Below are 22655 nucleotides of genomic sequence, written 5' to 3' on the forward strand. Positions count from 1 at the left end.
TTGGCTCCCACAGAGAGGCTACAGGACCAGTGATCTTTCAGCCTGTACAGTGCTCACGATTGGCACAGCAGCTTTTGCTGCACAAGACCATCAGGCAGGTCCTGGCCCTGAGAAAACAGGTAGGAAAATGATCTCCCATCCCCGCCGATCAATAACCAACTCACGTGATCCAGCACTTGGCTTTTTGAAGCATTGTACTTCTGAGCAATGGCATCAGCCACAGCACTTGTGCCCACAAACAACGTGTTCCAGTTGTGAGAGCTGCAGAGAGAAAAAAGAGCCAGGTTCAAAGCCTTGCAGCCTTCTTTCATTGGCAACTCTCTACTCGATGGTCCTGGGAGAAAACTTTGAAACCAGTATGTTGCAGAGGAAGATAACCCCAAATTCCAGCAAGTTTTAAAATACAGGTGGCCAAGCAGAGGAGAAAGACCAAACTATCTGAAACAATTGCCCCCCAAAGAGTTACAGCATCAGACCAACTTTTGTTAGGCACCAGAGAAACTCCTAAGTAGAGCCACTGAACCCCACGTTTCTCTCAATTTGTGCTACTCACTGAACTACTAGAGCTACTTGGAGAGAGGAGTCAAGTAGATAGGAGATAAAAGAAACAGAGAGGTGCACAATAAATGCCTTATTGGCTCTGGTAACCTCTACATCCCCTGCAAAGATGCATTCTGGCCATTTGGGAATTTGGCAGGCTGTATCATCACACCGTGCTACAAGACACCTTTGTACCTGGCACTGTTGGCTTTTTCCTTGGCCTCTTTCTGCTTTTTGTAGGAGGAAGACTCGTCTGCATCCATATCTTCAATTTTTTCCTTCTTGATTGTAGAGGGTAAGAGATGCATCATTCTACCCTAGAAGGAAGGAAGGAAGAGGTCCAGAAGCAATTAAATATCCCAGAGTAGCTCATGAGCTAAGTAAGCAAGGGGAAGAAGTTTTCAGGCACCTTTCCTAGTCAAGTGAACGAGGTGAAAGAGGGAACCTTCCCCCCCAGAGAAGGCATTACTGCAAGTAAATGTCCAAGTAAGTGTAGTACAAGACAGACTCAGACTTTCCTCTAGCTCAGATTTTGGTACTGTTTTTGGAAGCTGTTCATACCAGGCTGCCCTACCAGAAGGGACTGTGTTCTCAGAGCAAGGCAGAATTGCCTCTGCCCCTGATCACCCACAGAAACCCCGTTCAGCAAAGCACAGGAGCAACAAACACCCTCCCCGCACAGGAAACCCATCGGCGGCTGTACCTGGAACACCTGCCCGTCCATCTCTGCATAGGCCTTCACTGCGTGCTCGGGCATCATGTAGGTGATGAAAGCAAATCCTTTGGGCTTCTTGGTCAGTCTGTCTATAGGGAAATGGATATCCGAGAGGGGCCCTGCGAGAGGAAAGGCCTTTCCATGAGAAATGTCCTGGCCCAGCCAGCACTGCCCACAACAGCACTCAGAACTGGCACCTCCTGGCCACACAAATGCAGCTGCTTAGAACTTGCCTTCTTTATCTTAAGTCAGGAACCAGGATTTCCACAACCTAACCCTCTGTCTGCCCCAGGACACTCTCATACCAAGAGAAACTTAAATTTGCCTAACTTTGAGCAAAAAGGGAAGCTCGAAGCTCCCAGCTCACATGCCAAACATAAACAGAAATTTGGGGTACTCAGAAATTCATACCCCTAACCTACAAAATCTAGAAGTGTCCCATGTGATCATGCAGCAGGTGCTTTCAGCTACCCTCTCCTCCTTCGCATCCCACCAGGACTCTGAGACTGACTGGTAAGAGCTTTTGCAGCTGCATTTGAGACGTGACGAGGAAGGAGGGCACACACACAGCATGCTCTGAGCTAAGCACAACAGCACCAGGATTGGTTTCAAAGCCAAGCAACCACATCTTATCACCCTGGGCAATAAAAATTATGGGAGTCAGTCTATGTCTGAGGAGTGTGGGACATGGAGCTTCACACATCCACTCCCACCAAGCAAACCTCTGTCCCAGCCCTGCAGCAAGTACGTACCATACTTGGAAAAGATCTTCTCCAAGTCCTCCTCAGTGCTGGTAAAAGGCAGATTCCTGACAAACAGCCTTCCTGATTCAGACAGGTCCTCTTCTTCCTCATCATCCCTCTTCCTTCGTTGCCACGGCTTGTCATCAGTTTTTGCTGGAACGGTTTCTTTTGGGGTATTCCCACATCGGAGTACCTTGATGTATCGCCCATCTAGTCCAAAACCACAAGCACGTTAGATGCTTCCCACAGCCACGGGACATTTATAGCAATGAGTTAAGAGTCTGGGCTTACAGCAGTGACACAGGCAATTATAACTTGAAAAAAATGAGCAGAACTCTGCCTGGTTAAACAAAAGGATGAGGGCTGCAAGAGATTAGTCTTCATGAAAATAATATGAATAATGCTTGCTAGCCAGCTGCACAGCCTCCTTCCCCTTCAGAGCTCCAACACTTCTGCCTCTGCCAGCCTCATCCACAGGCTTCTAAGCCAGTGTTCCCATCCTGCATGTTTTTTTTTTGTTTTGTTTTGTTTTTTTTAAACAAGTATAAATTGAGCAGTTCCACTACAGACCAGGCCAGGAGCAGGTTTCAAATACAGATTTACAGAGTCACTTCTACAAATCCCCTGCAGTATCCCACCTAGATTTAAACAATATCATTTTTATGCCAAGAACAAAACACACTTCAGGCACGTGGCAAGAAACAAGAGCCAAAGAGCACACGGCTCAGCCCGTTGCCAAGTCTAAGCTGCTCCTGATGGCACTGACATAGCACCTGGTTATCCCACGTCAGCAGCGCAGAGCAAACCACCCCCACCATCTGCCTGGGAAAAACCGAAGCAATGGGAGATTCTTTCACAGGGAACACTTCAGCAGCTGAGCACCCTGCCATCGACAGCAGCCGGAAAGAGAAGGAACAAGCAGCCCTTACCTAGGCATTCTTTTCTTCGTTTCAAGGCCCTTTGCACTTCTGCTTCACTCTTCAAGTCAACAAAGACATAACCTTGGAGGAAGGAAAAGGTTCAGCTGAGCATCATGTGGGGTGCACGGAGTCACTAATTGGCTAATTAAGGGTGAATCAGGCTTTTTAAATATAGATTCCTATAGATAAAGCATTCAGGTCCCATTAAAGTTTCAATCCAGCCTGAAAACAGCCCCATCAGACTGGAAGGCTGCCTTTTAATAGCTCATTCTCTATGTACAAACCAAACAAGCCCAATTTAACAGCTGAAGTGGGCTTTCACGGGTGTCTCCAAGCCATCAAGAGCAAAGAAAAGGCGTGTCTGCTGTAAGGCTATGAAAGAAAAACAGCAAAGTTCTCTGCCAGCTCCAAGGACCTGCTCTTTCTGATGGGTACCTCCAGTAACTGCAGCCCCTCAGAAGCCCACCTTGGTTACAGATGGATTTTACAGATGGACTGGCAGCAGCAGCCCTTCCCAGAGGAAGGGACCTTTCCTTGGCACGGTTTGGGATGTTTAGGAAAGCTCCAGGGGCAGATGAAAGAACAGGCTCCTGCTGCTGTATGCTGCAGTACCCTAAGGGAGCACAGCCAACATTACTCTGCCCATGGCATCCTATGGACAACAACTAGGGCAGGTGAGCTGCAAAGTCACAGAAAGGTCTATAAGAATCAGGGCACGAGCCAGAAATTTAGAACTACAGATGGAAACAGCAGTGGTGTGATTCAGAAGTCCTCCAAGTCACAGATCCAACTCCCTTCAACATTTATACCTTACCTGTGTTTTTCCCCTGGGCATTTTTTCCTATCCGGATTGCCACTGGCTTCAGAGGCAAGAAGAATTCTCGAATCTTTTGCTGCAGGAAGAATTAAAATTGCTTAAATCAGTTCTCAGATACAGGAAGCAGGTTTCATACTCTTTTATAAGCACTATAAAAACACCACATGCAACATACAGCATTTCTGCACAAAACCAGGTAAAAAGCTTCTGTCTGCCCACACAACCCTCAGCACAGCTCCATCGAGTGAAGAAAGGGGCCTCTGCAAAGATCTGGTTAAGTTACAAGCTGCGAACACCCCTGAACACTCATTCCCAGCTTGGGAACAAAGCTCACCTCAGTGACGTTCAGAGGGGCACCATGCAGTTTCACTGTGTATGGCGTGCTTGCTTCTCCTGAGCTGACCTGGTTCTTCTGCACAAAAGGACAGAAAAAAAAGCAGCTGAATGAAAAACAGTAAAAGTCACAGGACAACAAGCTGATTTTGCCCAGCAAGCAGGAGGTGTGAGATAAAAAAAAATAAATATCAGAGGTTCTCTCAATTGCATCAGCCTGGGCTGGATGAGGGTGCAAAGTTTGACTGGGATGTTCAGACAACTGCTAAAAAACAACCTCTGCAAAAGAGCATTCTCTGCAGACACAGAGACAGGCACGGGAAAGAGAGAAGAGCCTCTGAGAAGTACACTAACAGCACTTCTTAAAAAGCCCTCATTTCCAAAAAGGGAAATTTAATCAGCACTGAAAAGATACCTAACAAACTTTTTTAATGTCTCCCATCAAGTGGCCCAACAAAGCTGGCACCTGGGGGTCTTGCAGATTTCAAGTTTTCAATCTCATCCCGGGAGCAACCAATGAAAACATACCATCCCATGAAGTTTCTGCTTTATGACAGATAAAATATAATTCAACAATACCTGTAGCGTGGATCCTTTTTTCTTCTTCTCTGCTGGTGACTCTTGCTGTGGTTTCTGGGCTTTTGCCTTCCCCTTTTTTTCTGTGTGGGTGCTGACAGTTTCTACAGTGTCTGAGTCCTCCTCACTCTCACTCTCCTCTTCCGTCTCTTCACTGTCTGTTTCTTCTTCTGTGCTAGAGGAGGACGAATCCTTCACTACTTTAGATTTCAGGTAATCCATATCTGAGAGGTCTTCCCTGGCAGCTGCCTTCTTCTCCTGGCCCTTCTTTGCTGTCAGAAAAAAAAGACCAAAGTTTTGCATCGATACTGCTGCTTTCTCCTCAACCAGGTAAAATCTGAGAACAGACACAATCACTAGAACCAACTTACTCTCCTCTATCCTTTCTGCATGAAGGAAAGACTTAAAAATAGCAGAGCAATTTTAAATCAGCACTTCCACACTGACATGTCTGGACTGCTGTTTCTTTTTTTTTAAGCAGCAGTTCATATATAAAACAAATTAGAAAGGAGCTTGAGGCATTTCATGAATTATTTTGTCTCCGTTTTAACTAAATACTTCAAATGGACTCCAGAGAAGATTTTCAATTGTTCAGTTAAATTTTGCACAGACAAATGACAGATGAAGAAATTTCTCCAAAACACCATCCATCCATCCCCAGAGATCGATTGACCACACCTACATTTTAGTTACCCGAACAGAGGCAAAGAGCAGCAGGTGAGGTGCCATTTACTCCAAAAGAAGATAAGGCAATACCACACAGGGAGCAAGAAAGGCTCCAAAACCACATTCATCACTGGTGCAAGAACACTGGAGACTAAAAATACCAGACTACAGCCCAGATTTCTGGGGAAAACTGTGTTTCTCCACGTTTGGGGAGCTAGCCGTACACCTGAAGTGTACTGAGCAAGTCTCACACTGGGGAAGCTACCTTCTGACTGCACTGTCCCTGTTTGTGGGCAGGACACTGAGGTTCAGAGACAAAGATGAGCAAAGACGGTTCCTTTCGGTACCTTTGGTTTCCTCCTCATCTTCAGAGGGTTCATTCCCCTCCCTCTCCTCCTCGCTCAGATCCTCAGACTCGTCTGAATCAAAGTTCAGGTAATCAGCTGCTGCCTTTGATTTTTCCTTCTTGGGCTTTTCTGTCAAAGTGTCGTTAGCCCAGGTGGCCACCTGAGACCGTTTCTGGTGAACCACCAAGAATTCCTGGAATGCTTCATCTCCTTCCAGCTGTTGAAAAACAAAGCAAGCAGACAAACTGTGAAGACAGGCAAAGGAGTGGCAGTAGCAAGTCTGAATTCAAAGACAGCTCATTTCCAGCCACAGAAAGAAAACTTACAAACAGAAGTCCACTTTACACTCACAAGGTGAGTCACTAACAGCTCTCAGCCCTACGCCCTCTTGTTGTACTTACTGTTTAGAAAGCACTTCAAGGAAAAAAAGAAAACATTAAAGAAGGAAAAAGTGCACAAGTCAAACATAACAAAACTTGCACGTGGTTTGAAAACACAGTTGTTGAAACAGGTTTGTCCGGGATGCAGTGTTTGTTCACAAAGGAGTAGTTAACAATTAAAAAACAAAAACAAAAAAAAACAATTTCTAATGTTGGGATTATCAGAATTATGCTTTGTTACAGCAGAATTGCCTGTTGTGGAGTTCTTTACATCATACATCTTGCCTGCATTGACAGCAATGAAAACAATACAGAAAAAAAACACTCTATTATTCCTGTTCTTAATATAAGTTATCAATGTAGGGACTGGGACTGAAACTTACCTCCTTTAAGTCTTCTGTGGGGTCTTTCTTCTTTTTATTCTAGGAAGATAAACCATGTTTAGAAAGCATTATTAGAAGCAGAGGCAGTATCACTTCTCAGGTAACCTAAGGCTAGAGGGAACATAGGTCCTAAGGCAGAAAATGCCAGAACCAGGCCTCCAACATCAGCTCTCCCAGCTACTCAATCCCCTTTCCCCCACACCCGGCTATCCCCCTCTCTGCCAAGTCACTGCCACACATCAGATTTCCATGGAAAAAAAAGCAAGGCTTACTTTCTTTGTGCCTGCAGGAGCTGCACTTGTCACAGGTTGTTTCTCCGGCTGCTTTTCCGAGGCAGGGACCTTCTGAGAGTGCTTACTCCATGCTTTGGGTTTTGAAGGGTCACCAAAAGATTTGCACAACTCAACCTGAGAGGAATAAATCAAGTCTTTAAAAATAAACAGTCTGAACAGTGCTCAACTAAACAGTCAAATAAGTTCTCCTGCGTATCACAGATAACGCTCTGCCTCTTATAATATGATGAATCACTTTAAATATATGAAAAAAACGAACTCAAATTCACAAGTTCAGATGATTACAGCTCAAAACCTGACACTGCTGTTCCTGAAATCACTGTCATTGCACAGAAGACAGACAATCTGTATCAGCTACCTGCCTGGGACACCAGCAACAAGGCCTGACACCAGGCTTCGCTGTTTTGCTGCAGAGAACTTAAAATTCAGACTTTTTTGGGCACTAGCTGCTCATCAGTAAGACTACCAAGATCTCCCATTATCAACTTTATTCTGAATCAAAAGAAGGCATTTTCAAAGATGAGCTCACGGTGACTCTGGAGGTGTCTATGAAGCTCCTGTTGAAGTGGTTCAGGGCCACCTGAGCTTCGTCTTCAGACTTGTAGCCAATGAAGCCGAATTTCCGGAATTTGCCATCCTTGGTGAACTTCAAGCAGCAATCGGTCAGCGTGCCAAAGGCTGCAAACAGCTTCCGAAAGCGATCTTCCTTCATCTGGGAAACGAAGACGAACAAAAGAAGTCAGCAATGAGATAATGACAGAGATGTTTTGTGGACACATCCAAACCAACACACTTACTAACAACAGACTGCTGAAAATATACATCACATTATATCGTGGCAGGGCTGGTAAGAAACACACATCAACTGTGAAAGCTCTTCGTCTCCCCATGAATTCCCTACATGCATACATCTGTGCCTCCAAGAGCTCCCCACCCAAATGCTGCACCCAGGTGGGGGGCTGCCCTCAATCCAGCACCCACTGCAACCACAGGCAGCTGCCCACACCTCCACATGAGGCTCCTGGCCCACAGCACCCCAACCACCAAGGGTCCTGCCCCCAGCACTCTCTCGCCTCCTCCAGCCGAGCTGAGGGCTCTCTGTGTCAGGACACAGAATCAGAAAATCATTAAGGTTGGAAAAGCCCTCCGAGACCATCTGATCGAACCAACCCCTACCACCACTATCACCCACTAACGCGTGTCCCCAAGCACCACGTCCAACCTTTCCTTGAACACCTCCAGGGACGGTGACTCCACCACCTCCCTGGGCAACCTGTCCCAATGTCTGACTGCTCTTTCTGAGCCGAAATGTGTCCTCATTTCCAACCTGAACCTCCCCTGGCTAAACTTGAGGCCATTCCCTCTGGTCCTGTCCCTGGTTATCCATGAGAAGAGGCCGACCCCCAGCTCCCCACCCCTCCCTTTCAGGCAGTCACAGAGAGCAATGAGTTCTGCCCTGAGCTTCCTCCAGACCAAACACTCCCAGTGCCCACAGCAGCTCCTCACAGGCCTTGTGCTCCAGGCCCTTCCCCAGCTTCGCAGCCCTTCTCTGAACACATTCCAGGCCCTCGATGTCCTTCTGGTAGCGAGGGGCCCAAAGCTGAACCCAGCACCCGAGGTGCGACCTCACCAGAGCAAAGCACGGGGGGACCATCACCTCTCTGCTCCTGCTGGCCACACTTCTCCTGACACAAGCCAGGCTGCCGGTGGCCACCTGTGCTCGCTGTGGGCTCCCTCCCTGCTCCCTCCCCGAGGCCTCTCCAGGACCCCACCGGGGCCTCCCCGCTCCCAGCAGCCCGCACCCAACCCCCCAGGCCCCACTCCCCCCGAACGCCGCCCCGCTGAGGCCGCCGCCGCTCTCACCCCGTTGGGGAGGTTCTTCACGATGAGCCTCGACATGTCGGCGACAGAGGGGGGCGGCGACAGCGGCCGCGACACGAGGAGGGCCCCGCCGCGCTCAGCCGGGCGCACGCCGCGCTGTGGGCGCCGCCATGTTGCCGCCGCCATGTTGCCGCCGCGTCACGTGGGCGCGGGGCCCGTAGCGCGCAGGCGCGGAAGTGAGAGGGGCCGTGGCAACGGGCCCTAGCAACGCCCATAGCAACGGGCCCTAGCAACGGGCCCGGGCCTGATGGGGCCTGGGGAGTGGGGGGGGGCAAAGGAGGGGGATGGAGGTGGCCATGGGGGACAGTGAGGGGACAAAGGGACACGGAGGGGACAAGGGGACCCCCAGGGGGTGTTGTCTCCTCAAGGGGTGTCACCTCCCCACCAGCCCAGGGACACAGCCCCCAGAGCCGCACAGCCATGGTGCAGGGGACACTGGTGTCCCCTAAAAAGATGGTGTCCCCAAAGTAGCGACCCTGCTGTCACCCTGCCAGGTTCTCCTGGTGCTGCTCGGTGGGGCCGGAGGAGGGAGCTCCGTGCCTGACACTGCTCTGAGCTGAAAGGTGCCAAGGGCAGGGGGAAGGAACCCCTAAAAAATTCAGGGAAATTGGGGGTGATGGCGTGAGTTCAGTGCTGCTTTGCTTCCTGCCTGCCCCTGTAAAAGGGGGAGATCTCCGGGAAGGCAGCAGGTTCAACCCAGCCACACCACAGCTCCATCCCAATGGCTTGGTGGGACTGGGATGCAGGCTTGTAAATGGGGAGCCCAACCTGACCCCTGCAGGTGAGCAGGAAGGAAACCGCCTGCATTTTCCAGGCAAGAATTTGGGGAATGGCCAGACTCAGTGCTCAGGAGAGAATGGGATGCTCTGGGATGGCCATCCGAGGCTCTACTTGAAGGAAAAACACGGTGCATGAAGCTACCTATGAGTGCCCAGGAGGAGATGCTCCTGCTCCCATCACCCAGCTCTTTGAAGGGGTCTCCATGAGCTGTTGTGGAGCTGGGGACCCATCTCCCTCCCCTCGCCCTCTGCTCCTGCCTCGTCCTTGCCGTGCTGTCAGCCTTGTCACTGGGACGCAGGCTGGCACTGACAGGGCCCCGCTCACACTGTCACTAACACGTCCAGACCGTGCCCTTGTCACTCCCGTCCTCTCCAAGATGTTTGTCTCCCTCTCTCCTTCCCCATCTCCTCCTCACCTGCTGATCGCAGCCGCCAGCAGTGCCCAGCTCCAGCCTGTGCTGTCCAGGACAGCTCTGACCTTGTCCTCCTAAGCTGTCACTGCTGGGACAGAGCTGTCCACACCCCAGCCAGCCATCCTGCTCCCCATGGGTCCCACACCTCACCTGGGGATGCAATTTCCCTCCAACATCCCCTCCTGCAATTAGGGTTGATCCTCCCCAGGTGAGAGCTCACAGAGAAGCCTCAGTGCCCATGAGGGGACGTGGCTTTTGCCAGGGCCGTGGAGATTTTCCCCTTTGCTATTCCCCCTCCTTTGCGAGTACCATATTTCAGCCTCCCCAAATGCAAAGATCTGGCTACAGAAGCAAAAGCTTTCAAAATTCTGACTTGAGAGTTGATTTCCTTTTTACTTTCTACTCCCCAGTCTACCTCTGGCTCCAGTTTTTATGTTTGAAAGTGTGAAAGCTGGAACATTTTTCTTTTTTCTTTCTCACCAAGTCTTACACTTCTGGGGCATCAGAAATAGGTGGCTCCTTCGGTGGCTGTTCCTGCTGCCCCATGGAAGGTCCTGCCCCAAGGTAGGCTCGTTCCTGAGCAGAGATCCCAGCCCCAGGTAGAAAAGAGGGAAACTGAGGAGGGAAAAAAGAGGGAAACTTGTTTGAGAAGGCTCAACAAAAGCTTTGGAAAGCAGCTCCAAGTGCTTGAACACCTGCCCCCAAATCACCCCTGACCCCTCTGCTGCAGGCACACAACGTGGGTAGGGGGTAGACTGGGCGCTGCCCTGCCCCAGAGCAGAGACTCAAGATTAGACTAACCACAACACACTTTTGGGTCTTTTCTCCATCAAAATACACCTCAGGTGATCCCATGGGATCCTAAGGGGGAAACTCAGCCAAATCCAGGAGGGTACCTGGCAGGTGACACATCACGTGAAGGTGACACTCCATCCACCTGCAGCCTGGCTGCCAGCCCACCAGGAACCAAGTCGGGGTGTCAGGATGGTGACAGGGTCACGGTGCTGCCCACCCCCTCGCCCTCCCTCCTCCAAGGTCCCCTGTGCCTGGCAGGGGGTGACAAGCTCTCCGTCCCATCCCACTGCTGACAGGAGGAGAAGTCATGGCCCCTCGGCTGGTCCCAGTGGAGCTGTCACGGCGCGTTAGGCATCTGGCTTGTCCTCCAGCAGGACAGGGCCTTGCACAGCGCCAAAGAGCAGGGGTCACCTTGCTGTAAAACACCGTTACGGGCTGCCTGCAGCCGAGCGGCTGAACTTTAGGCAGCAAGGGCTACAGCGAGGGGCGGGAAGGAGAGAAAGAAGGAAGCTGCTGCAGATCCTGTCCCTCCCTGGGTGCATCGAGGGGTCAGACTCAAAGCTTGCCATGGTTTTGGAGAGATGCCTCTTTCTACCTGGTGTCCCCAGGTCACCAAGGTGCCATGGCACAGCTTGTCCTGCTGCCAGCCCTGCCCAGGAAGGACACACACGGCCGTGGGCAGCCCTTCGTGCCTGTCTGATCAGGAGCACCTCATCCCTGCTGGGTGCTGGGGTCACCCTCACTGGGACGGGAGATAAATCACAAACAGAAAAGCACAAACCAAAACCATGGTCGTCCACGGGGGGCTGCAGGGACCTCAGCATCGAGCACACAAACTGCTGGGATTGGCACGGGCTTAAAAACGAGGTTCACCCGGTGTTCCTCCTGACCACACAAAGCCACGGGAGATGTTGGCCATGCCCTGCTGGCCACACAGCTGCAGCTGGTCCTGGCCATTGCTGTCACCCAGCAGTGACACCGCTGCCTTCAGGGGACAGAAAAGGTCTGGCCCCTTCGCAGCACACCCCGAGGCAGCCTTCAGCACCTCTCCCGTGACTCACCAAAGACTCACCACCGGCCCTTCTGGTGGCCTGGACCCTCCGCGAGGAGAAGGGTTCCTCCTGCTGCCGCCCCTCGCCTGGTCTCTCCTCCATCCATCACCCCCTTCCACCGCCTTCGCCTTCCTTTGTGTTTCTGTATTTTGGGTTGTGTGTAAATGGACTCAGGGGAGGGTCCGGGCAACAGCTGCCTTTGATCAGCGCAACATGTGGGAGACGGAGCACTTCAGGAATGCCGACTCCTGATCAAAGGTGGGAACGCAGTGACAGCCGGGGCTTGGCAAGGGCCCATCCCCACTAATCCCCAGGGGGGTAGGACCAGCAACCCGCACAGGCTGGCTGGCTGTCCATCAAAAGGGGACAATCTGCACCCCAAAGCGTGGAAAGGGGCTGGAGGGCAGCCTCCAAACTTCAGTACTAGCACCCAAAGCAGCAGGAGAAACGCTGAGCAGCCTTGGGGAGGGCACATGATTGAAAATTGGGCAGCGCTGCCCCAGCACATCGCCTCCCTGAAGGCGAGGCTGGGTTGGAAGGTCGCTTGCTACGAAAACATCAGGAGGAAGAGGAAGGATCATCCCTCCTGATGGACAGACGGGGTCCACAGGAGGGGAAAACACGGCTCAGCCTCCCCTCGTGTGGGTTTGGCAACCCCCAAGCCTGTCCCACGGCACCTTCTGCCACAGACACTCTTATCTGCCGTCTCTTTCCCTGATAACCCTGGGTGCTGAGCTGGGAATCCCATCTGTGCAGAGCAGGTGGACTCAGCAAGGTGCTGGGTGAGGGATCACACGCTCCCCACGATGCTGCTCCAACAGGGACCAGTTTGGGGGCTTCCCAGCAGGATGCTCCCCTCCCAACCTCAGCAAAACAATCCCTCGTCGCACGCAGCACCCCTGCCCCATCTCTATTTGGGTACTTCTCGGACAAGGCTCCTCGGTCGCGTCAAAATGGGAAGCTTTTAGAAGGGGGCTGATAAGGGCAATTCCCTCGGGGTCGCAGCGGGCAGGGTCACGGGTCGCTTCCTCGCGGCGCGCTGCCCGATAACGAGGCGATCGGAGCCGGGGTTACGGAGACGGCATTTATCAGCAAGCCCTGGGAAAATAAAGACCTGCAGATGCCTGCTGGCTTGCCAGCGGGGAGATGGGGCAAGGATGAGCACCGACGTGTGGGTGGGGGCTTCATGGGAGCCAGCGCAGAGGAAGGGTGTGGGGTGATTAGGGAGGTGAAGAGCAGGGGCAAGGGATGGGAAGCTCGAGGGTTTGTTCCCTGATTGTTCCCTCATTGTGGTGGGGCTGCCATAAATACAGATGAGATGCCCCCAAAGCAGGGAGATGCTGCACGTGGGAGCCGAGCCCTATACAAGTCCCAACCCCAAGAATCCACCTGCCATATATCCCCCAGGGTGCTTTTCTTCTCCCCTCAGAGCCCCCTGAGGACCATCTCCATCCCCAGCCATCCCAGTCTCAGCTCATGGAGACAGAGCACGAAGAGCAGGAGGGCAGAAAGGGAAACTGAGGCACGGGGAGGTGACAGCCGACTGCTGGCAGCACAGCCAGGACTGAGCCACAGCCTCCCCCATGGGGAGCAGCCCAGGGACTGTTCCGAGCTGCTCATTTTTCGGGGGCCATGGAGACAGCAGAAAGAGCCCCTGCTGCTGCCCCTTCCCATCCCAAACTGGGTACAGCCGAGCGGAGGATTTGGGGGAGCAGAGGGAGGGACAGCAGGCAGCTGGAGGGATGGAGAGGAAAGCACGGGGCGCGTGGGCACAGCCTGCCAGCACCTGGGGTGCTGGGGGCAGCGCAGGGTGACAGGACACCCCCGACACCTCGCCACGGCAGGCACGGGGACAGGCAGCAGGGGAAGCGCAAGGCACAGCAAGAGACAGCAGCTCCCGAGGTTTAACTCCCTCCTCCACCAATATGCAGCACTTTCCCCTTACTGGAGAGGCTCGGCAGAGCAAATATTGAGAGCACCTGCCTGCCTCAGCCAGGCACAATTATCCTTGACCAAATGCCACGGTGCAAGAATGTAGGGCACCCTCTCTGCCCGCCCGCCCTACACCAGGGCACAATGCAATTAAAATAAGCGGTGCCAGATGGTTTATTAGCGGCTGCAGAGCTGGGGGCTGGAGCTTTGTGTCCCAGAAGTGGCTCTGCTGCAGCTCCCTTGCATCCCGGGGTCAGCTCTTCCTCCCACCCCACCAGCGATGTCCATCCTCCCCTCTGTCCCCTTTTGTTGGTGCAGAGCCTGGCCCGAAAAGTGTGTAACTCTGAAATCCTACAGGAAAAACCAGGAATATCGCTAGGTTTTCACACTAAACATACAATCACTCCAAGGGCACTGCGTGCTTGCCTCCCTAGCCCCTCTCCCACAGCTTCTGACCTCTTGGGCTCTGCAGAGGTGCTAAAGCTCACATTTCTGCCATGGATTTCACTCCCCTGAATGCCTTTTGCACAGCACCAACCACTCGGGGCACATCCCAGCCATTCGTTACAAGCAGCAAAGCTGCTTCAAGCCTGTGGTGTGGAGTAAGCCAGGAAACACAGCTCCTGTGCCACCCACCAGCTGGTGATGAACGAATCAAAAAAAACAAAACAGCCCCATGGCTCCAGCCCCACAGTTATGTGCCACACACCAGCCTGCCTCGCTGCTGGGAACGGGGTTTTTTGGTGCTCTTTTAAGTCCCTTGAAGCTTTTCAGCAGAGCAGGCAGCGAGGGGATGGGAACAAGCTGTCGCAGCCTCACCCAGCACAAGGGCTCGGCGGGCACCACGCGAAACCCCGCTGCATCCCTGGCTGCTCACACAGGGGAAAAGAGCTTTGCACTGAGCCATGGAGGAGCTCAGGGGCTGTCTGAGCAGCAGCACGGCCCTGCTCCATCCCAGGGACACGCAGGGAGCAGAACAGCAGCAACAATTCAGCACAAATCTTTTTGTCCCGGTGGCCAAGGCACGGTGCACCCTTAGCCAGCTCCATCCTCGCACAGCACCCACGGCGAGCAGGATGGGGAGCTCGTGTGGTCCTCACCCTATCCCCAAAGGGGCCCCAATTTTTTATTTTTTTAGAAAGGTTCCCCCAGAACAAATCCTCATCCCAGCTGCAGCAAAGCCCCCTTCTCCTGCAAGGGCTTCTCACTCGCGCCGTTTGTTTTGCTGCTGGCAAGGCTGGGTGCTGGAAGCTGCCAGGCGAGGGGCTCTGCGAGCACGGGGACTACAAAGAGGGCTGACACCTCTAATGAATTGCAATAATACCAGCTCGGGTGAACTCTGAAGTGCCTGTTTACACAATCACTGACCTCCCCTCGCCCGCTCGCTGGTGCGAGTCCCCCTGCCTTGATGGATCGCAGCTGAAGGGAGGCAGAGCCCGGTGTTTATCGTCTCCCAGCTTGGGAAGGGAAGAAATAACACTATTTCCTGGCACGCCGGCCACCACCGGCGATCAAATGCCCACCCAACACTTGCTCTGGGAAGCACCGTCTGCAGGGGCTTCTTTACAAATCCATTTTTTTGGGGAGGAAAGCCAGATGTTCATAGCTTTTGCAGCCAGACCTTCCCCACGGCCAGCGGAGATGCTCCTTGGACCAAATCCTGCTCCATCACATCAGTCCCCAGCCAAGGGACACAGCCTGGTCAGACGTCCCCGTGCCCCTACTTGGGTTTATGAGAGCAGCCCCCAATCCTTCCTGTGGCCCTAAACCTCCCTCTGATGCAGGTGAGCACCAAGAGCTCTTCTGGGTGATGCCATCCGTGGGGAAATGGGTCCCTCTTTTCAGCACACACTAGGATTTGGGGTTGGGACATGTCCCATGACCATCTTGTCCCAGCTCCAAGCATACAGGGGAAAAAAAACCCAAACCCTATTAGAAAAGGGGAGAGTGCACTTCGAAGTCTGCAGTCAGCCAGCAGGAGGGAAGGACAGGAGGATGCTCTGTCACCCGGCCACCCTCATGCCTCCCCATGGCTCATTTTAGCCCTGGCAGGAGGGGAAAGTCTTCCACAAAGCCAAGCTTTCCTTCCTCGTGTACTCAGAGGGTGAAAACTTCAATGCTGGCCCCCAGGGAAAGCGCTTCTCCATTCCCCTGCTCACCCCCCGACCTCCTCGTTTTGTTCCGGAGTTATTTTTGGCAGCAAAAAGCTTTCTTCCTCGCCCTTCCCCTGGCCCCCATCTTTCTGCCAGCCAAAGTGGCATTTTAAGCCTCCTGCCCGCCCGAGCAGAAAAATGGTGGCTGTGGCAAGGCAGAGTTAAACCTCTCCACCCGCCGAGGAAGCCGGAGCCTTCTCGACCCATTAACCCCCCACCAGCTCAGCCACCCCAAGAGGGGCTCTCAGAGCTCGCCGCGGGCCAGACCTGACCCCACGAGGGTCCACGGGCAGAAGAGGAGAGCTGTGACCCCCAGGATGGGGACTCGCCCCCATCTCCTCCCCTACCGCACTCTGAAATCCATTTAACCATAGCACCGTGGTCTCCGCAGTCCTCTATCACGTATAAAATCCTAGCTGCACCCCAAATCCTGCTTGCAGTTGGAGTTGGGTGAATTCAGGAGGTCCTACACCAAAAAAAGCTTTGGGGAATACACAGAGACCTTGTGCCACTTCCCCCAAAAAGTGAGAGAAGCTAGCTTCACATAAACAAAGGTTTAAAACAGCATGAGCAAGGAAGCAAGCAGCACAAAACGTGCGGCTGTAAGGCTTGAGCTGTGCTAAGGGATGTCAGGACCGAGGAGTGGATGCCCTGAGACTCGAGGGTACCAAACCCCAGCATCACCTTGCTCCTCTGCAGCCAGAGCTGCTCTGCCCTGCTGAAAACAAATTAATAATTAGCTGCTGTCCATCAAAACCAGCAACGAGGGGCTAGGCAGACACCCAGCCGGCTCAGCATCCTCCTCCCCACACCAGCAAGATCAGGCAGGGGGACACCAAGCCCTGCCTCAGCTGCTGGGCTCAGCAGCCTGGGGACATCCACGGTGGTTAGCTCCCCCCATAGACAGCCCTCTTCTTCCTTAAGGTTTGCAGCCCCTTTTTTATCCCACTGGTGTTTCTGCCTTCCTCAGCACCTCGCAGCTGTGAGTTTGGCTTTAACTGCAGCCCCTCGGTGGGTTTTAGCCCACAGGGTAGGACAAGAGCTGCAGAGCATCCCTAAAACAGAGGCACCTTGCAATGCACGGATTTAGGAAAGCCTCTGACCTTTGGATTTCTGCCCAAGCAGCTCCTCCAGCACTTCCCACCACTCCATCCTTACGCCACGGATGAAAAATAAAATAAAAAAATCCAGTGGGGAAACATGCACCTCGCAGCAATGCCCTGGCAAGCCTGGTTTCAGCCCGAGGTGATCTCCTCTCCCCACCGCCGGCCCCGGTTTGTGCCGAAATGGCCGAGCAGCCTCTGCTGTTGCAGCAGCATCACTGCACAGCCCCGCGGAGGAGCCGCCACCACAAGATGTCACCCGCACCCTTTGCCCAAAGCCCCCCAAAGCCCCCATAGGGCCGCCTTGCTGAGCGGGGCCGGGGGCAGCCTGCCCCAGGACCCCCCTCCCCAGCCCCTGTGGGGTGCTGAGACCCCGGCACCTCGTCCCCTGCCGCACGGAGGGCACCAAACCTCGTCCCTAACTCAGCATCTCCCCGTCCCCATGGAAATCCCCCGGCTGCAGCATCCCCCGGGGACCAGCGCTGGACCATAGGATGCTGCGGGTGCTCAGCACCAGGTCCCAGACCCCCTCGTGGGTTGGGATAGTCGTCCTTAAAGTTCTCACCCACCCGGAGACCTGCAACCCGGATCACAAATGGGTAGAAGTGGTTTTCAAGCTGGCAAGGAGCAGCTTTCTGGCTCAGGAGTGCGATAGGAGGTCTCTGTGCAAGGTTTGAGCATGGAGGGGGTTCGAGTAGTGTTATCCTGCCCCAGAACAAAACACCCATTTTTTTGTACGTAAATTGCAAACTTCTTTAATCCGTAGATTCATCAAGATATTTTGCCCTGAAGTAGTTCAGCTCGAATAAGAACCTCAAAAACTGAGGCAGAACTAAAACGTTTTAAGAGGAAGGATTGCTCCAGAGCAGACAGAGCGGGCTGCCAGGGAGCTACGGGGATGTGAGCGGTTGTGAGTCAAGGGGAAACGGAGTTGACTGAAACTGTGGGAGCACCAAGCCCTCTGGCACAATGTCCCCGCATTGCCAAGCCTGTCGTATTTCCAACTGCAGACATGGGTGAGAACTGCAACCAGCACCAGCCTCAGCACGAGCAAGCCTTAAACATTTTCCAAGCCTTTAAACATTTTCTGTTCTCCTCCCCAGCCCTGGCAGGGAGCAGAAGAGCACCCAACAGGTCAAACACAGGCTACAAACCTATATAACACCCAGAAGATCACACCAACACCTGGAGAAGGAAACCTTCTCGAGGGGAATCCCAGAAACCCTAAACCCCAGTGCCAGCAATAAACCCAAGAGGACTAACAGCATTTGGGGCACTGCAGCAACAACTGAGTGCTCCAGAAAAAAGCCAGCCTGGGTCTTTTCCTCCTTGACCTCCCCTGCAGCAGTGCATTAGCCTCCCTGTGCATGCTCGTGCTGTAAGTGGGATGCTGCTGGGTTTATTCCAGAAGCAGAGGGGTCGGCTCAGCGAGGTCCCGAGGGCTCGGTCCCCCACGGCTGCTCAGCTCAGGTTGCGTTGTTTAATGGACTGCTCTACCAAAAGCACGTCTGTTGCGAGCCCCCGCGGTGCCTTATAAAAGCCAGCACCACCAGTGAGCCCTGAGCCTGGCCGCATGGCTCCGCGGGCAGGTTATTGCTCGTAAAACCCCGCGCTGGAAGGAGCCGTGCTCCTCGAGGGCGAGCCAGCGCTGCCTCGTGGTTTGCTCAATAAAAAGCCCCCCGTGCTCGACTCCTTTCCCAAGGAATATTTGAGATCTGCTGCTCCGGGGTGTCCAGAAAGGAAGAAAATTACTGGCCCGTTAACAGCTGCCCCTTGGCCTGTTTTTCCACGTTTGAAACAATTGGCAGCTGGGTCGGCCGAAAACATTTGTTTTGCCTCGGATTATTTGCAACACCCCGTAAACTCGGTGGCTTTTCACTCCCTCACCGCGGGGACTTCTCCTGTGTGTTTTTCCATGCGCCTCCAACATATGGAGCAATAAAAGCCTTGCTCGTGGCTGGTGTCACAAAATATTTCGGGGGAGCCCTGGGGAGGAGGCGTAGGGCTCGGGTGGGGATGACCTGGCGGAGACCCGGGGCTGAAGGAAGCTCATGTTTTTATGAGCCGGGAAATTGCAGGCTCAGCTCGGGCTGTGCCAGTTGTCTGCTTCCTAACCAGGGGCTGGGCAGGGGGAAACATCCAAAGGGACACGTGGCAGCTGCCAGGGGTGGTGGGTCCCAGCAGGGGGACAGCCAGGAATCACTAAGGTCGGACAAGACCTTCAAGCTCATCTGGTGCAACCATCCCCCTACCACCAATGTCACCACTGAACCATGTCCCCAAGTGTCACGTCCAACCTTGCCTTGAACACCCCCAGGGATGGTAGATGTCGAGTGGGACAGGCGAAGTGGCAGGGCTGTCGCCGAGCCAGCCTGCAAGGACAGGTCGGGGTGGGGAAATGCTGCTTGGCAGATGTGGGGGGGAAGGAGGCAGAGAGCTGGGGAGCTGACAAGGGAGGGTGGAGGGCGTGGGGAGAAATACAGACCTGAGCCATGGAGGATGGCACAGGACAGGCAAGAAAAAGGAAGTGAGACCTAAAACAGGGGAGAGGAACAAGCCTGGAGGAGCTGAATGGGAGGCAGAGATGTTCCTTTTGGGAAACCCCACTTCTACCCACGCAGCCTGCCGATGCTCCACGCACACATCCCCCAGGAGAGCAGCCAGCATCCAAAGCCCCAACAGACCTCAGCCCACAGTAGGGGGCTCGGAGAGGGGCACAGAGTACAAATGTCTCGACCAGAAGATGAAGGCAGCTCTCCGTGCCCCCCCTCCCCTGGGGACGGCGAGCGGGGCTGGAGTGAGGGCGAGCAGAAGGCTGGAGTTTGTAACGCCGCATCCAGCTGTCATCGCCGGCGTTTGTCAAACGAAGTGACCACTCTCGGGACAGGTACTATTTCAAAAGTGAACATCGCTTTAAAAAAGTGCTAATGTACAAGGCTGTCAGGTCCCAGCCTCAGGAGCAAGATTGCTTCTCTGATGTTCGGGGGGAGATAAGGCTGCCGGGAGGGGCGGCAGCCGGGGCTGGCTCTGCTTGTCACTGCACAGAGCGCTCGGACCTGGCCTTCCAGGCAGGTTTGGCCAAATACCTTCTCCTGCTCGAGGCTGGGGAGCCGAAATGTAGATGCTCAGGTCAGTCCCCATTGCTACAGCACCACAGATTTCAAGTCTCCCTCCAAGCCATCTGCTGCATCAAGCTTATTTTAACAGAGCACGCATTGCAGCTCCCAACGCAGACTGCTCTGCTCACCAAGGACTCCTTCACCTGAAGGATTTGAGAGTTTTCCCCAAAAAGAGGCTGGTGGAGAAGAAGCAAGCCTTTCTGTAGCACCCATCACCCCCAGCCAGGGCACAGCCATCAGCACATCACCCACACCAGGTGCATTTCAGCCCCTGCCTCTCCTTATTTAAGGCCAGCAGAAACGATGCCTCTCCCCTTGCTTCTATTGCACTGCCCAAAAGCTGTGTACCCTTCTCACTTTGTCCACCTTGGTTTAGGAAAACAAGGGAAAAACACACATAAAACTAAAGATATCTAATTCTTACCTTCTCTTCTGGAGACAGCCAAGGTCTGCTAGGGTTTTGTACGTTATCCACCCGGTCCCCTGGGTTAGCACCCAGCTAGAACAGGATCTATTCCCTCTGAGAGCCTTGGAGCAACCTCAGCCTGCTGGTGGATACCACTATAACCTCTACAATTAGGATTTATTTAATCCTTCCCCTCCATCCCCCAGGCACTCACCTGCAGCCCCATCCCACACAAAAGCCAAACATTCTCCCTACCACCAGCAGCACCCAGGGCAGAGCACACCTCTCCTCATACCAGCACCTCTAAGCACTATTTTCCCAAAATATCCTCCTCCCTAGGCTGTGAAATGTGGATTTCTCCCTTGGGAAAACCCCCTTTGCTGCCACCCAGCCACATCCAGCAGCCCCACCACCCCAGGGAGGGGCAGCCCTGCCCTTTCCCTAATTACCTGCAGGTTGCTCAGCTAATTAGCCCTCCTCAGGTCTGGATCTTCAGCAGCTGTGCTGCTCAGCACATCCTGCTCTGGGTCACAATCAGAAGAGCCCTACAGCTGCTCAAAGCAAATAATCCACAAAACATTTTGCCACCTGAACCAGAATCTTACTGGGACGTGGGGAATTTTCCATCAGAATTGAAATCTGAGGGGCTTTTCTGACTTCATTTGTAACCTATTTGGACCATTGATTAGTACCAGCATTAATAACCCTAGGAATTAATGTCAGAAGAGGGATTTTTCAAGGAGACAATTTGCATGGTAACATGTTGCTCTTGATTAAACTTTGCAACAAGGAAAAAAAAACCAGTTTGTTCTGCTAACATCATTCTGATGACTCCTGTTTGTTTCTAGAAAATGATCACTTTTTCTCTAAGTGGTGTTGCATTACATATAGCAGAGCGTATTACAGCTGTGTAGCATGGACAGATGAAAACAAAGAGCCAAAGCGATGCTAGAGAAACACAGTGGGCGCCTTCACCTCCGTACAACATTTTGATTGTTGAAAACAATCATTTTAGGGAAATTCAGTTGGAAAAATATTCTATTCCAAATCAGAATTATTTTTTTTAACGCCAAATGTTCCTATCCGTGGATAAAGAAATTTATTTATTTATGAAAGGAATACAAGCGTCCATTCCTTATACACAATAAGCAGGGAAAAGTACCTCACAGCACAGGCAGCTTGCTTGAGGGACTCCTGGCTGGAAGGAGCTTTAATTCAAAGTAATGAATGTAATAACTCCATAAAACCTATTTGTATTAATTCATTGCATTTACGCTGGGGTCCTCCAGCCCTGGGGACACTGCTGCCCAGTGCTGTGGGCACTGAGCTCTTGGAGCAGCAGGAGCACTGGGATGTCCAGTGGTGGATGCCTCTGATGGCAGGGCTTTGGGGCATCCTTTAAGTTACCTACAACCTTCCACAGGTCATGCACATTTGGGTGAGGATTAGGCTGGAAATATTTCACTGCCAGCAGCCTTTGTGAGCTTACCGACTGCACAACCCGAGAAATTCTTCTGTGCAAACAAAAACGCCATGAGCCACCTTGGTGCCATCCCTCTCTCCTCTTCCTCGGAGCCCCCATCCCATCCCATCCCATCCCATCCCATCCCATCCCATCCCATCTCATCCCATCCCATCCCATCCCAAGCGCCAGGGGAGCAGACAGACCCATCCCATGCCACCCTCCCGACCCGGCCCACTTCCACCCCGCTCTACCCCCAGAACCCCACCTTTTCTTTATTTTTTTTGGCAACGCTGCAGGGAAATATCAGAGGCACCCACGCGGCCTCCACTGGCTCAGAAAGGAGGCACTGGCTGTGGAAGAAACACCCAATTATTTAGCAGCTGGCAAGGTTAAGCTCGGTAACCCCGGGGCCGGGGAAGGATGGGCTTTGTGTGTGCATGGGGAAAGCGTCATCCCGACGGAGGGCAGCCCAACCAACGCACCCGTCCCGGCGGTGGCACGCTGCTGCCTGGCAGGACGCCGGCTTTTTGGGCCATGAAAAGAAGCTGGGGATGTCCCGGCCGACGCCGGCTTGGGGCGAGGGGCAGACGAGCTCTGCCCATTCATCAGCACCCGTCAGGCTCCCCGAGCCGGCCGCGGGATAAATCAAACCGCGAGAGGGGAAGGGGGAAAAAAAAAAAAGCATCCAGGGGGGAGGTGGGGGAGCGAAAAGGCAGCGCAAGGGAGAGGAAAAACCAGATCAAAGGCAGAAATTCATCAGAGATAACGGAATTATTTATTTTTCCTGCTGCTAGTGGGGATTTTTTTTTTTTTCCCCCTTTGAGGCCCCCCAGGCCTTCTGGGC

General features: G+C 53.2%; 1 protein-coding gene across 1 annotated transcript in view; it reads right to left on the reverse strand.

Annotated features, from left to right (window-relative positions):
* Nucleotides 1–8712, reverse strand: part of RBM19 (RNA binding motif protein 19) — a 58158-nt gene extending 49446 nt beyond the window's left edge. The window contains exons 1-13 of the mRNA XM_084297632.1: nucleotides 8577–8712; nucleotides 7243–7425; nucleotides 6693–6827; nucleotides 6421–6459; nucleotides 5658–5874; nucleotides 4648–4916; nucleotides 4070–4147; nucleotides 3733–3811; nucleotides 2928–2999; nucleotides 2008–2208; nucleotides 1244–1374; nucleotides 736–857; nucleotides 165–261 (exon numbers count right to left, since the gene is read on the reverse strand). Coding sequence (XP_084153758.1) covers nucleotides 165–261; nucleotides 736–857; nucleotides 1244–1374; nucleotides 2008–2208; nucleotides 2928–2999; nucleotides 3733–3811; nucleotides 4070–4147; nucleotides 4648–4916; nucleotides 5658–5874; nucleotides 6421–6459; nucleotides 6693–6827; nucleotides 7243–7425; nucleotides 8577–8612 — 1659 coding nt within the window. The 5' untranslated portion in view covers nucleotides 8613–8712. The remainder of the gene's footprint in view (nucleotides 1–164; nucleotides 262–735; nucleotides 858–1243; nucleotides 1375–2007; nucleotides 2209–2927; nucleotides 3000–3732; nucleotides 3812–4069; nucleotides 4148–4647; nucleotides 4917–5657; nucleotides 5875–6420; nucleotides 6460–6692; nucleotides 6828–7242; nucleotides 7426–8576) is intronic.
* Nucleotides 8713–22655: the final 13943 nt, after the last annotated feature.

The sequence above is a fragment of the Netta rufina genome (genome assembly GCF_964035555.1).
Source record: "Netta rufina genome assembly, chromosome: 17".
In the NCBI taxonomy this organism is placed as follows: Eukaryota; Metazoa; Chordata; class Aves; order Anseriformes; family Anatidae; genus Netta; species Netta rufina.